This window comes from Macaca nemestrina, chromosome 1 (assembly GCF_043159975.1).
Source record: "Macaca nemestrina isolate mMacNem1 chromosome 1, mMacNem.hap1, whole genome shotgun sequence".
Taxonomy (NCBI): Eukaryota; Metazoa; Chordata; class Mammalia; order Primates; family Cercopithecidae; genus Macaca; species Macaca nemestrina.
In genome coordinates, this window is record NC_092125.1 from 174,056,319 (window position 1) to 174,070,589 (window position 14,271).

At 40.9% G+C, this 14,271-nt stretch overlaps 1 protein-coding gene across 18 annotated transcripts in view; it reads right to left on the reverse strand.

Annotated features, from left to right (window-relative positions):
- Nucleotides 1-14,271, reverse strand: part of LOC105495149 (FGGY carbohydrate kinase domain containing) — a 440,526-nt gene that overhangs the window by 145,611 nt on the left and 280,644 nt on the right. For all 18 annotated transcript variants that reach the window (XM_071092359.1, XM_011764399.2, XM_071092363.1 and 15 more), the window contains one exon: nt 10,312-10,419. In XM_071092359.1, the coding sequence (XP_070948460.1) occupies nt 10,312-10,419 (108 nt within the window). The remainder of the gene's footprint in view (nt 1-10,311; nt 10,420-14,271) is intronic.

Below are 14,271 nucleotides of genomic sequence, written 5' to 3' on the forward strand. Positions count from 1 at the left end.
AAATACCTAGGAATACAACCAACATGGGAAGTGAAGGACCTCTTTAAGGAGATTTACAAACCATTGCTGAAGGAAATAAGAGAGGGCACAAACAAACAGAAAAACATTGCATCCTCATGGATAGGCAGAATCAATATTGTGAAAATGGCCATACTTCCCAAAGTAATTTATAGATTAAATGCTATTTCCATCAAACTACCATTGACATTCTTCACAATATTAAAAAAAAAAAAACTACTTTAAATTTCATATAGAACCAAAAAAGAGCCCATATAGCCAAAACAATCCCTAAGCAAAAAGAACAAAGCTGGAAGCATAATGCTACCTGACTTGAAACTACACTACAAGGCTACAGTAACCAAAACAGCAGAGTACTGTTACATAAAACAGACATATAGATCAATGGAACAGAACAGAGACCTCAGAAGTAACACCACACATCTACAATCATCTGATCTTCGACAAATCTGATCCAAAAAAAAGTAATGAGAAAAGGGTTCCCTATTTAATAAACAGTGCTGAGAAAAGTGGTTAGCCATATGCAGAAAACTAAAACTGGACCTCTTACTTACACCATGTACAAATATTAACTAAGATGGATTAAAGACTTAAATGTAAAACCCCAAACCATAAAAGCCCTAGGAGAAAACCTAGGCAATACCATTCAGGACATAGGCAGGGGCAAAGTTTTCATGACAAAAAATACCAAAAGCAATTGCAAAAAAAGCCAAAATTGACAAATGGGATCTAATTAAACTAAAGAGCTTCTGCACAGAAAAAGAAACTCTCATCAGAGTGAACAGGCAACCTATAGAATGGGAGAAAATTTTTGCACTCTATCCTTCTGACAAAGGGCTGATATCCAGAATCTACAAGGAATTTCAACAAATTTACAAGAAACAACCCCATCAAAAAGTGGGCCAACAATATCAACAGACACTTTTCAAAAGAAGAGATTTATGCAGCCAAGAAACATACAAAAAAAAAGCTCAACATCATTGATCATTGGAGAAATGCAAATCAAGACCAAAATAAGATACCATCTCTTGCCAGTTAGAATGATGATTATTAAAAAGTCAGCGAACAATACATGCTGGTGAGGCTGTGGAGAAATAGGAACTTTTTCACTGTTGGTGGGAACGTAAATTAGTTCAACCATTGTGGAAGACAGTGTGACGATTTCTCAAGGACCTAGAACCAGAAATACCATTTGACCCAGAATCCCATTACTGGATATATACCCAAAAGAATATAAATGATTCTACTATAAAGACATATGCACATGGATGTATATTGCAGCACTTTTTTTCAGTTTCTCTAAATTATTATTATTTTTTTATTATTATACTTTAAGTTCCAGGGTTTGTTACATATGTATACATGTGCCATGTTGGTGTGCTGCACCCATTAATTTGTCATTTACATTAGGTATATCTTAATGCTATCCCTCCCCGTCCAACCCTATGACAGGCCACAGTGTGTGATGTTCCCCACCTGTGTCCAAGTGTTCTCATTGCTCAATTCCCACCCATGCGTGAGAATATGCGGTGTTTGGTTTTCTGTCCTTGTGATAGATTGCTGAGAATGATGGTTTCCAGCTGCATCCATGTCCCTACAAAGGACATTAATTCATCCTTTCTTATGGCTGCATAGTATTCCATGGCATATATGTTCAACGTTTTCTTAATCCAGTCTATCATTGATGGACATTTGGGTTGGTTCCAACTCTTTGCTATTGTGAACAGTGCCACAATAAACATACGTGTGTATGTGTCTTTATAGCAGCATGATTTATAATCCTTTGGGTATATACTCAGTAATGGGATGGCTGGGTCAAATGGTATTTCTAGTTCTAGATCCTTGAGGAATCACCATCCTGTCTTCCAAAATAGTTGAACTAGTTTACAGTCCCACCAACAGTGTAAAAGTGTTCCTATTTCTCCACATCCTCTCCAGCACCTGTTGTTTCCTGACTTTAATGATTGCCATTCTAACTGGCGTGAGATGGTATCTCATTGTGGTTTTGATTTGCATTTCTCTGATGGTCAGTGATGATGAGCATTTTTTCATGTGTCTATTGGCTGCATAAATATCATCTTTTGAGAAGTGTCTGTTCATACCCTTTGCCCACTTTTTGATGGGGTTGTTTGATTTTTTCCTGTAAATTTGTTTAAGTTTTTTGTAGATTCTGGATATTATCCCTTTGTCAGATGGGTAGATTGCAAAAATTTTCTCCCATTCTGTAGGTTGCTTGTTCACTCTGATGGTAGTTACTTTCGCTGTGCAGAAACTCTTTAGTTTAATTAGATCCAATTTGTCAATTTTGGCTTTTGTTGCCATTGCTTTTAGTGTTTTAGCCATGAAGCCCTTGCCCATGCTTATGGCCTGAATGGTATTGCCCAGGTTTTCTTCTAGGATTTTTATGGTTTTAGGTCTAACATCTAAGTCTTTAATCCATCTTGAATTAATTTTTGTATAAGGTGTAAGGGAGGGATCCAGTTTCAGCTTTCTATATACAGCTAGCCAGTTTTCCCAGCACCATTTATTAAACAGGGAATCCTTTCCCCATTTCTTGTTTTTGTCCGGTTTGTCAAAGATCAGATGGTTGTAGAACATCGTATTATTTTTGAGGGCTCTGTTCTGTTCCATTGGTCTATCTCTCTGTTTTGGTACCAGTACCATGCTGTTTTGTTTACTGTACCCTTGTAGTATAGTTTGAAGTCAGGTAGCATGATGCCTCCAGCTTTGTTCTTTTGGCTTAGGATTCTCTTGGCAATGCGGGCTCTTTTTTGGTTCCATATGAGATTTAAAGTAGTTTTTTCCAATTTTGTGAAGAAAGTCATTGGTAGCTTGATGGGGATGGCACTGAATCTATAAATTACCTTGGGCAGTATGGCCATTTTCATGATACTGATTTTTCCTATCCATGAGCATGGAATGCTCTTCCATTTGTTTGTGTCCTCTTTTATTTCGTTGAGCAGTGGTTTGTAGTTCTCCTTGAAGAGGTCTTCAACATTCCTTGTAAGTTGGATTCCTAGGTATTTTATTCCCTAGAAGCAATTGTGAATGGGAGTTCACTCATGATTTGGCTCTATGTTGGTCTGTTATTGGTGTATAGGAAGGCTTGTGATTCTTACACATTGATTTTGTATTCTGAGACTTTGCTGAAGTTGCTTATCAGCTTAAGGAGATTTTGGGCTGAGACGATGGGGTTTTCTAAACATACAATCATGTCATCTGCAAACAGGGACAATTTGACTTCCTCTTTTCCTAACTGAATACCCTTTATTTCTTTCTCCTGCCTGATTGCCCTGGCCAGAACTTCCAATACTATGTTGAATAGGAGTGGTGAGAGAGGGCATCCCTGTCTTGTGCCAGTTTTCAAAGGGAATGCTTTTAGATTTGCCCATTCACTATGATATTGGTGTGGGTTTATCATAAATAGCTCTTATTATTTTGAGATACGTCCCATCGATACCTAGTTTATTGAGAGTTTTTAGCATGAAGAGCTGTTGAATTTTGTCGAACACCTTTTCTGCGTCTATTGAGATAATCATGTGGTTTTTGTCTTTGGTTCTTTTTACATGCTGGATTGTTTATTGATTTGCATATGTTGAACCAGCCTTGCATCCCAGGGATGAAGCCAAGTTGATCGTGGTGGATAAGCTTTTTGATGTGCTGCTGGATTCTGTTTGCCAGTATTTTACTGAGGAGTTTTGCATTGATGTTCATCGATATTGGTCTAAATTCTCTTTTTTTGTTGTGTGTCTGCCAGACTTTGGTATCAGGATGATGTTGGCCTCATAAAATGAGTTAGGGAGGATTCCCTCTTTTTCTATTGATTGAAATAGTTTCAGAAGGAATGGTACCAGCTCCTCTTTGTACCTCTGGTAGAATTCAGCTGTGAATCCGACTGGTCCTGGACTTTTTTTGGTTGGTAGGCTATTAATTATTGCCTCAATTTCAGAGCCTGTTCTTGATCTATTCAGGGATTCAACTTCTTCCTGGTTTAGTCTTAGGAGGGTGTATGTGTCCAGGAATTTATCTATTTCTTCTAGATTTTCTAATTTATTTGTGTAGAGGTGTTTATAGTATTCTCTGATGGTAGTTTGTATTTCTGTGGGATCGGTGGTGATATCCCCTTTATCATTTTTTATTGCATCTCTTTGATTCTTCTCTCTTTTCTTCTTTATTAGTCCTGCTAGTGGTCTATCAATTTTGTTGATCTTTTCAAAAAACCAGCTCCTGGATACATTGATTTGTTGTATCTCTATCTCCTTCAGTTCTCCTCTGATGTTAGTTGTTTCTTGCCTTCTGCTAGCTTTTGAATGTGTTTGCTTTTTCTTCTCTAGTTCTTTTAAAAGTGATGCTAGGGTGTCAATTTTAGATCTTTCCTGGTTTCTCTTGTGGGCATTTAGTGTGTTACATTTCCCTCTACATGCTGCTTTAAATGTGTCCCAGAGATTGTTGTGTTGTGTCTTTGTTCTCACTAGTTCAAAAAACATCTTTATTTCTGCCTTCATTTCATTATGTACCCAGTAGTCATTCAGGAGCAGGTTGTTCAGTTTCCATGTAGTTGAGTGGTTTTGAGTGAGTTTCTTAATCCTGAGTTCTAGTTTGATTGTACTGTGGTCTGAGAGACAGTTTGTTATAATTTCTGTTCTTTTACATTTGCTGAGGAGTGCTTTACTTCCAACTATGTGGTCAACTTTGGAATAAGTGTGATGTGGTGCTGAGAAGAATGTATATTTGTTTATTTGGGGTGGAGAGTTCTGTAGATGTCTATTAGGTCCACTTGGTGCAGAGCTGCATTCAATTCCTGGATATCCTTGTTAACTTTCTGTCACATTGATCTGTCTAATGTGGACAGTGGGGAGTTAAAGTCTCCCATTATTATTGTGTGGGAGTCTAAGTCTCTTTGTAGGTCTCTAAGGACTTGCTTTATGAAACTGAGTGCTCCTGTATTGGGTGCAGTATATTTAGGAGAGTTAACTCTTCTTGTTGAATTGATCCCTTTACCATTATGTAATGACCTTCTATGTCTCGTTTGATCTTTGTTGGTTTAAAGTCTGTTTTATCAGAGACTAGGATGGCAACCCCTGCTTTTTTTTGTTTTCCATTTGCTTGCTAGATCTTCCTCCATCCCTTTATTTTGAGCCTATGTGTGTCTCTGCATGTGAGATGGGTCTCTGGAATACAGCACACTGATGGGTCTTGACTCTTTATCCAATTTGCCAGTCTGTGTCTTTTAATTGGAGTATTTAGCCAATTTACATTTAAGGTTAATATTGTTATGTGTGAATTTGATCCTGTCATTACGATGTTAGCTGGTTATTTTGCTCGTTAGTTGATGTAGTTTGTTACTAGAATCGATTGTCTTTACAATTTAGCATGTTTTTGCAGTGGCTGGTACAGGTTGTTCCTTTCCACATCTGGTGCTTCCTTCAGGAGCTCTTGTAAGGCAGGCCTGATGGTGACAAAATCTCTCAACATTTGCTTGTCTGTAAAGGACTTTATTTCTCCTTCACTTATGAAGCTTAGTTTGGCTGGATATGAAATTCTGGGTTGAAAAGTATTTTCTTTAAAAATGTTGAATATTGGTCCCTACTGTCTTCTGGCTGGTAGCATTTCTGCCGAGAGATCCGCTGTTAGTCTGGTGGGCTTCCCTTTGTGGGTAATCTGACCTTTCTCTCTGGCTGCCCTTAATATTTTTTCCATCATTTCAACTTTGGTGAATCTGACAATTATGTCTCTTGGGGTTGCTCTTCTCGAGGAGTATCTTTGTGGTGTCTCTGTATTTCCTGAATTTGAATGTTGGCCTGCCTTGCTAGGTTGGGGAAGTTCTCCTGGATAATACCCTGAAGAGTGTTTTCTAAGTGGTTCCATTCTCCCCGTCACTTTCAGGTACACCAATCAGATGTAGATTTGGTCTTTTCACATAGTCCCATATTTTTTGGAGGCTTTGTTCATTTCTTTTTACTCTTTTTTCTCTAAATTTCTCTTCTGGCTTCATTTCATTCATTTGATCTTCAATCACTGGTACCCTTTCTTCCACTTGATTGAATTGGCTACTGAAGCTTGCGCATGCATCACATAGTTCTTGTGCCATCATTTTCAGCTCCATCAGGTCATTTAAAGTCTTCTCTGCACTGTGTATTCTAGTTAGCCATTTGCCGAATCTTTTTTCAAAGTTTTAGCTTCTTTTCGATGGGTTTGAACATCCTCCTTTAGCTCGGAGAAGTCTTTTATTAACAATCGTCTGAAGCCTTCTTCTCTCAACTCGTCAAAGTTATTCTCTGTCTGGCTTTGTTCTGTTACTGGCGAGGAGCTGTGTTCCTTTGGAGGAGAAGAGGCGCTCTGATTTTTAGAATTTTCAGCTTTTCTGCTCTGGTTTCTCCCCATCTTTGTGGTTTTATCTACCTTTGGTCTTTGATGACGGTGATGTACAGATTGGGTTTTGTTGTGGATGTCCTTTCTGCTTGTTAGTTTTCCTTCTAACAGTCAGGACCCTCAGCTGCAGGTCTGTTGGAGTTCGCTGGAGGTCCACTCCAGACCCTGAGTATCACCAGTGGAGGCTGCAGAACAGCAAGTATTGCAGAAATGTTGCTGCCAGATCCTTCCTCTGGAAGCTTCATCTCAGAGGGGCACGTGGCTGTATGAGGTGTCAGTTGGCCCCTACTGGGAGGTGTCTCCAAGTTAGGCTACTCAGGGGTCAGGGACCCACTTGAAGAGGCAGTCTGTCTGTTCTCAGATCTCAAACTCCATGCTGGGAGAACCACTACTCTCTTCAAAGCTGTCAGACAGGCCGGGCGCGGTGGCTCAAGCCTGTTATCCCAGCACTTTGGGAGGCCGAGGCGGGTGGATCACGAGGTCAGGAGATCGAGACTATCCTGGCTAACATGGTGAAACCCCGTCTCTACTAAAAATACAAAAAAAAAAAAAAAAAAAAAACTAGCCGGGCGTGGTGGCGGGCGCCTGTAGTCTCAGCTACTTGGGAGGCTGAGGCGGGAGAATGGCGTGAACCCGGGAGGCGGAGCTTGCAGTGAGCCGAGATCACGCCACTGCACTCCAGCCTGGGAGACACAGCCAGACTCCGTCTCAAAAAAAAAAAAAAAAAAAAAGCTGTCAGACAGGGATGTTTAAGTCTACAGAAGTTTCTGCTGCCTTTTGTTCAGCTATGCCCTGCCCCCAGAGGTGGAGTCTACAGAGGTAGGCAGGCCTCCTTGAGCTGCGGTGGGCTCCACCAAGTTCGAGTTTCTCAGCTGTTTTGTTTACCTACTCAAGACTCAGCAATGATGGATGCCCCTCCCCCAGCCTCGCTGCCACCTTGCAGTTGGCTCTCAGACTGCTGTGCTAGCAGTGAGCCCACTCTGTGGGCGTGGGACCCTCCAAGCCAGGAGTGGGATATAATCTCCTGGTGTGCCGTGTGCTAAGACCGCTGGAAAAGTGCAATATTAGGGTGGCAGTGTCCCGATTTTCCAGGTACCGTCTGTCATGGCTTTCCTTGGCTAGGACAGGGAAATCCCTTACCCCTTGTGCTTCCTGGGTGCACCCACTGTCTGACAAGCCCCAGTGAGATGAACCTGGTACCTCAGTGGGAAATGCAGAAATCACCCGTCTTCTGTGTCACTCACGCTGGGAGCCGTAGACTGAAGCTGTTCCCATTTGGCCATCTTGGAACTCTGTAGCACTATTTACAATAGCAAAGACATGGAACCAACCCAAATACCCATCAGTGATAGACTAGATAAAGAAAATGTGGCACATACACACAATGGAATACTATGCAGCCATAAAAAGGAATGAGATCATGTCCTTTGCAGGGACACAGATGAAGCAGGAAGCCAACATCCTCAGCAAACTAACACAGGAACAGAAAACAAAACACTGCATGTTCTCACTCATAAATGGGAGTTGAACAATGAGAACACATGGACAGAGAGGGGGACAACACATACTGGGGTCAGTCAGGGGGTCGGGGGCAAGGGGAGAAAGAGCTTCAGGACACATAGCTAATGCATGGAGGGCTTAAAACATAGATGATGGGTTGACGCGTGCAGAAAACCACCATGGCACACATATTCCTATGTAACAAACCTGCAGGTTCTGCACTTGTATCCTGGAACTTAAAGTAAAATAAAATAAGTTGTCTAAGTACATCGCACAAGTTTAAATAGGAGAATATAAAGTGGTCTGCATTTCTACTGTACTGCAGCCATAGATGATGCCTTCCTTCTCAACTTTTCTAGCATTGGTTACTGAGACCAATCAAACATGATTTATTTCATACTCAGGGATTCCCCATCCAAGTATGAGCTCCTTAAAACCAGGGACTGATGAGGTCCAATTCATTTAATTCATTTCTGTAGCCTGGCACAACAGTATCGCACAGAACATGCTCTTTGAATCCATCTACCCACCTATGCTTCCATTTACTTTGAAAGAGAATTTGAGGCAGTCATGTATAAAATAGCATTATACTAAGAAATGTAAACTAACAGTTATTTGCATGCACATCCAGCTTTGGATAAGATCATTTTTAATTGGCTGAACATTTAGAAGATTTGGTAGGCAAATTAGATCATAACATAAGCAGATATTTTCAATTTAACAGTAAATGTGAGTGTGTGTAACTGAGCCTAGGTCTCACTTTCTCTGTATTCCACATTTGATCTCTCAGAAGCCTGCCAATCTCTTGACCTCAATTCCCAGTCATCATTATTACTGTCCTCATTCAAGTCCTTGTGGCTTTTTGTCTGTTGACTAATTTACTAAAACTAAACTCCCTGACTCTGGTTATGTGTCCTCAGGCCTTTATCCTCATGGCTTCTAAGCAGAGATTTTTATGACTGAGATATGAATATGTCCACATACTCTTCTAACCTTTCACTGGTTCCCCCGTGGTCTGCTAGACGAAGTTCAATTCCTTAGCATGTTTTACAGAGATGTGGTCTCTGCCCTGCTCTCTAACTTTTACTGTAAGCCATTCTTCTAAGAATAGTTTGTGCCACAGCTGAACTTCTGGACTATTTGCCATTACCCTCAAATTAGCCTTGTTATTTTTCACTTCCACGTCTTTCTTCCCATAGAAGTTTCCTACCAATGTGACTATCTGTACCCTTCTTTGCCTGGTTTGTCCTTATTTATCTCTTAGGGCTCAGCACAAATGCCTTCTCCCCTGTAGAGTTTCCTAAACTAGGTTTGTGCCAACTCTGTCCCATGTACTTCTGTTACTGCACTCATCTCACTTTTATGAATCTTCTGTCTCCCCTATTGGACAGCCTTAATAATTCAACAAGTTTGTATTAAGTACCTTCTATGAACCTGGCACTGAGCTGGATACAAAGAGAACTTGTCTTTATTTTGTGGAGTTTTTGTTTTTTGAGATGGAGTTTTGCTCTTGTCGCCCAGGCTGGAGTGCAGTGGTGTGATCTCAGCTCACTGTAACCTGTGCCTCCCAGATTCAAAGTGATTCTTCTGTCTTAGGAGAGTATCTGAATAGCTGAGATTATAGGTGCCCACCATCAAGCCCGGCTAATTTTTGTATTTTTAGTAGAGATGGGGTTTCAACATGTTGGCCAGGCTGGCCTTGAACTTCAGACCTCAGGTGATCTGCCCGCCCCAGCCTCCCAAAGTGCTGGGATTACAGGCATGAGCCACTGTGTCCCACATGGCCCTTGTCTTTAAGGGGCTCAGAGTGTTCTTGAAAAGGGGATTAGTGACTAATAAGAATAACAGAGTGTGCTAAGAGCTGGAGTTGGATCTTAAAGGACAAGTAAAATTATTGAGATGGTAAAGAACTCCCCAAGCAGGGAAAGTAGCCTGTATAAAGGGATAGAGAAGTGCAATGACAGGAGGAATGGAGAAGCTGTGAGGAGGGCAATCTAGTGTAAATAACAGGCACATGTGTGGGACTGGAGGGGATAGACCATGAACTGTATAATGTAGCCAGAAAATTATCTGAGCCATGTCTCAAGCGGCTATGAGGAAAACTGAAGGATTTGGGCTGGGGAGTAACATGTCATTTTCATGGAGTAGAATACCGCTCTCATCACTCCGAGAAAAATGGATTGAAGTAAAGGAAGATCAGGTGAGATGAAGGGCTGGTCATCACTGCCTGCTGTAACACTTCTTCCTTGAGCAACACAAGCTGCACGAGTACGACATGTTAAGCTGTGCACTAAGAGAAAGTAAACCCCGATTCAGGGGTCTGCAAATCCTCCAGATACTGGGTATATGGGTCATGTGACAAAATGGACTAGTCAATGACATAAAAACATCCATGACTCTATTGAGAAAGTGTCAACTTACCAATTTTCCAGTAACACTCTGACCACCTTCATTCAGCCAGAACCCAGGTACCATGGCTGAGAAATAAGGCCCCCAGACGCCTGGTACAAAAATCGGGTCTTTGCTGATCTGGAAAGAAAGATGGAAAATATGTGAACACACTGACTCTCAGGGGTAGAGGAAGGGTTCTCCTCCTAAAATTTCTATGACCATGGAATTCAGCATCTTACTGAATGCCTTTTATGGTGGGGAAGTCACTCTCTCCCAAGAAAGGCCATGACTCCTTTTTCTTTTTAGAAACATTCCTGATAAACTCATTTAAATGTCAAGGTAATAAAAATGATCATTTTGGAAAGAAACTGATAAGGTGTTTCCCTGTTGGCTCCCTCATTATGGCAGAGATTGCAAAGGTGGTCCCCATTCTCCACCCTTCCTGTGTCAACACCCTTTGCAATGAGACTTTGCAGCTCCTCACACTGAGATGTGGGTCTATCTCCCTGCCCCTTCAATCTACACCCGTCTTGTGACTTGTTTTGCCAAGAGAATGAGGCAGATGTGAGACTGGGCCAGTTTTCCAAGCCTAGGTCTCAAAAGGGCTGTGTGCTTCTGTTCTGTCTTTCGCTCCTCAAACTTGGCCACAAGAACATGCCCTGACAAGGCTGCTGGGTGACAGGAGATGTGCAACAGAGCTGAGTCTGTTCAGTTGTCTCAGGTGATTTCCCAGATATATGAAAGAACCCAGGCAACACCAGCAAATATTCCTAGGTAACCAGCATTGACCAGCCCAGATCATCAGACTCACCTAGTCAACCAACAAACTAGTGAGCAAAAATAAATGTCTACTGTTCTTTGTCACTAAGGTTTTGTATTTGTCTGTAACTTAGCATTTGGGGGACAATAATAACTGATATATTTCTTTCCTTTTACAAACATGTACTGCTACCTACTAGCAATCCCGTCCCCCTATTGGGTGCTGGGGAAACAAAGATGAATCAGAGTTCTTACTTTCAAGAAGCTCTCATCTAGTGGAGGAGCTATACAAATATATAGACAAATAGAATATAGTGTGGTTCATGAGATGGTAAAGACAAAATACAAAATATTGTGGATGGGCACAAGAGGTGAGGAATATGCTAAAGATTATACAAAGATAGAGGCCACCATTTAGATATATACCCCAAGGCCAACTTCCCAGAATCAAGTAGTAAAACTTAAGTCATTCTGATTTCCCTGAGTTGCTAGCTCTCATTATAAACAAGGCATAAAACATAAGCTTTATCCCCCTGTCAGCATGATTTGACGAAATTAAAACGTAAGCTTTAGGTCCTTGTCAGCATGATTCAGGAAAATTAAATCAATCAGCTGTAGACAAATCAGTTTAAACAGTCCTGTTTGCCCTGAAAAAAAAAATGTTAACACATAACAGCCAATGACTAAAAAAAGGTCAAAATACTTTCTCCTTAATGTTTCATAAACTGCACTGTAACTGCCATAAGGTGAGCTTCTTACCACTTGAAGTCTTGCTGATGGCAATCTGTACTTTTTGTAAGATAGTAAACTTTCAAATTTTCCCCAACTTGTTCTCATTTTATTTTTGACAAGTGGAATGGTACAGAGGTGGCTTCTTAAAAGAAAGGAACACAAGCTAAGTTTGAAAAGACTAGTAGGATTTTGCTAAAGTAAAACAGGCATTCCAGGTAGAGGGAAGAGCCAGAACAAAGCCATGTGGGTAAGAGAGGTGCTCTCAGGTACTCTCAGTAATCAAGATAGTGCCTTTTTTTTTTTTTTTTTTTTTTTTTTTTAGCAGACCATAGCAGTCCCTTCAACTGTAAGGAAAGCATGTAAACAGATGAACTAGAACAGGTGGGGATAGACCATGTGTTCACTCATCTGCAGTGGTACATGCTTCTCATCTATTCAGCAGTAAGGAATGCTGAAGTCACATTTATGGTCACAGAAATATTTAGCTAGAGGGTAGGGAAGACAAGGGAGTTAGGCATACAAGTTGTATTCCAGCAGGTCTTGAGGCTGGGCAGAGAATCTATTCATTTATATATTTCACAAATATTTACTCAGCCCTTACTACGTGCTTGGTAATGTGCTAGGCCCAGAGGATACAGATGTGATTACCAGCATTGTAGCATGGGGACAGACCTTATTTAATTGTCTTGACCTCAGCTACCCTGGTTATCTCTTTACCAAACCAGAGATTCCTCGAATCAGTAGGATTTCCAACCCCAGAATGGGAAGGGGGTGAAGGAAGGCAAAAAACAAAAGCAGCATAACATTGTCAACTTTAAATTTTGTCAAATAAGGACAATTTTTCAAAAGGGACATTTTAACGTCAAAATAGAAAGAATAACCTCAGGGAGAAAAAAGACAGGCTTTCATAAGAAAAGTAAGGACGAACATTAATCAGATCATTACACAAATATATAATTACCAACTGTGAGAATCAATGAGGGAAAGCCAAAAGGTATTAAGAGAACACACAAGCGAGGTACCTAATTCAGTCTAGGTGACAGGGAATGCTTCTCTGAGGAAACTGTATATGAATTAAGATTTAAAATATGCATGGAAATTATTCAGGTGGGTGAGTTTGAGTGTGTGGTGTGTACGCGCGCGAGAGAAAGAATGTATGAGTGAGCTATGGCGAATGTTCCAGCCACAAGGAGCGCATACTAACTGGTACTTATTTTCACCACTCTGCCTTTATTTGCCTAGTGAAAATTTTATCAGGTGCCAATTCTAGAAATTTCTTTCCTAAGTCCCAGAGCTTCTTTGAGGTGAGTGAGGCAGTTCATATTCCCAGAGCTTCTTTGAGGTGAGTGAGGCAGTTCATATTCATTACCACTTAGGACCCAGGGGTTGTACAGGTAGAGCCAAAGCCAAATCATCTCATTCTGTGTCCTGCACACCCCTGCTTCCAGAACTCCTGGCCCCATTTGAGAGATTAATCCCCGAGAGGTTGTGTAAGTTGTCCATGGTTAGTACACGGACGGCCACAATGGGATTTGAACTGAGGCAGATGTTGACCTCAAACTCTATGATAATGCTCTTTACTTGTATGCATAAATTGCTTAGGAAGGATACACGTCACTTCCCTTCTTCCCATCCCCTGCCCCACAATTTGGGGATGTTACTGCATCAGCTGCAGCAAGACTTCATTAGAAGATTGTGGCTTTGCTGTTCCGAAATGTCAGAGGATGATTTTGCTTGGCTCTGTCCAGAGAGAAAGTTTTGAGTTGACCTCTGTTTGTGGCCACTCATCTGGAATAGCATATGCTTCTCCTCAGACATCCTGTGTAAAGCAAGGAAACAAAGAGTACTTCTAGTCACTTTCAAATCCTGTGTTCTTAGAAGAATCTAGGAATTCCTGGTTTGTTTTGGGAGGGAGAAAAAGAATGCACACTTGTGTATTTATGTGTCGTTTAATCTTTTGCCACAAACCTAAATATTTAAAAATGTTTTTGTGAAAGCTCCTTCCATGCTGATGGCTGTCTTGGCCTGGAGGCTGCTCCATGACCCTAAAGAAGGGGAGCTCATCATACCACATTGATGACAGGTGTCCATGCAGGACACTGACTTCCCAGTAATAACAGCACTGTTGGCAGAAACAACAATAGCTGAGACTTACTGTGTACTTAGTAAAGGCCTGATTCTAAGCATATTACAGGTATTAAATCACTTAATCTTCACAGTAATTCTAAGGGAAAATTCTATTATTCCTATTGTACAGATATGTAAACTGAGGCAGAGAGCTAAATAATATGCCCAGTATTACAAAAACTGAAAGCTGTCAGGCATCAGGCTCTATATTTGTCTCTGCCAAATTATAGTCTTAATTTTAGGCTACCATTACTTCCTTGAGTCTTTCATCTGTTTTGAAGAGCAGAAAGCAAGGGCCATTAGAGCCAACACAGACTTACTCAAAGTGAACATAACCTTCTGGCCTTGATGACAAGTGGGTTGGGGAATCTT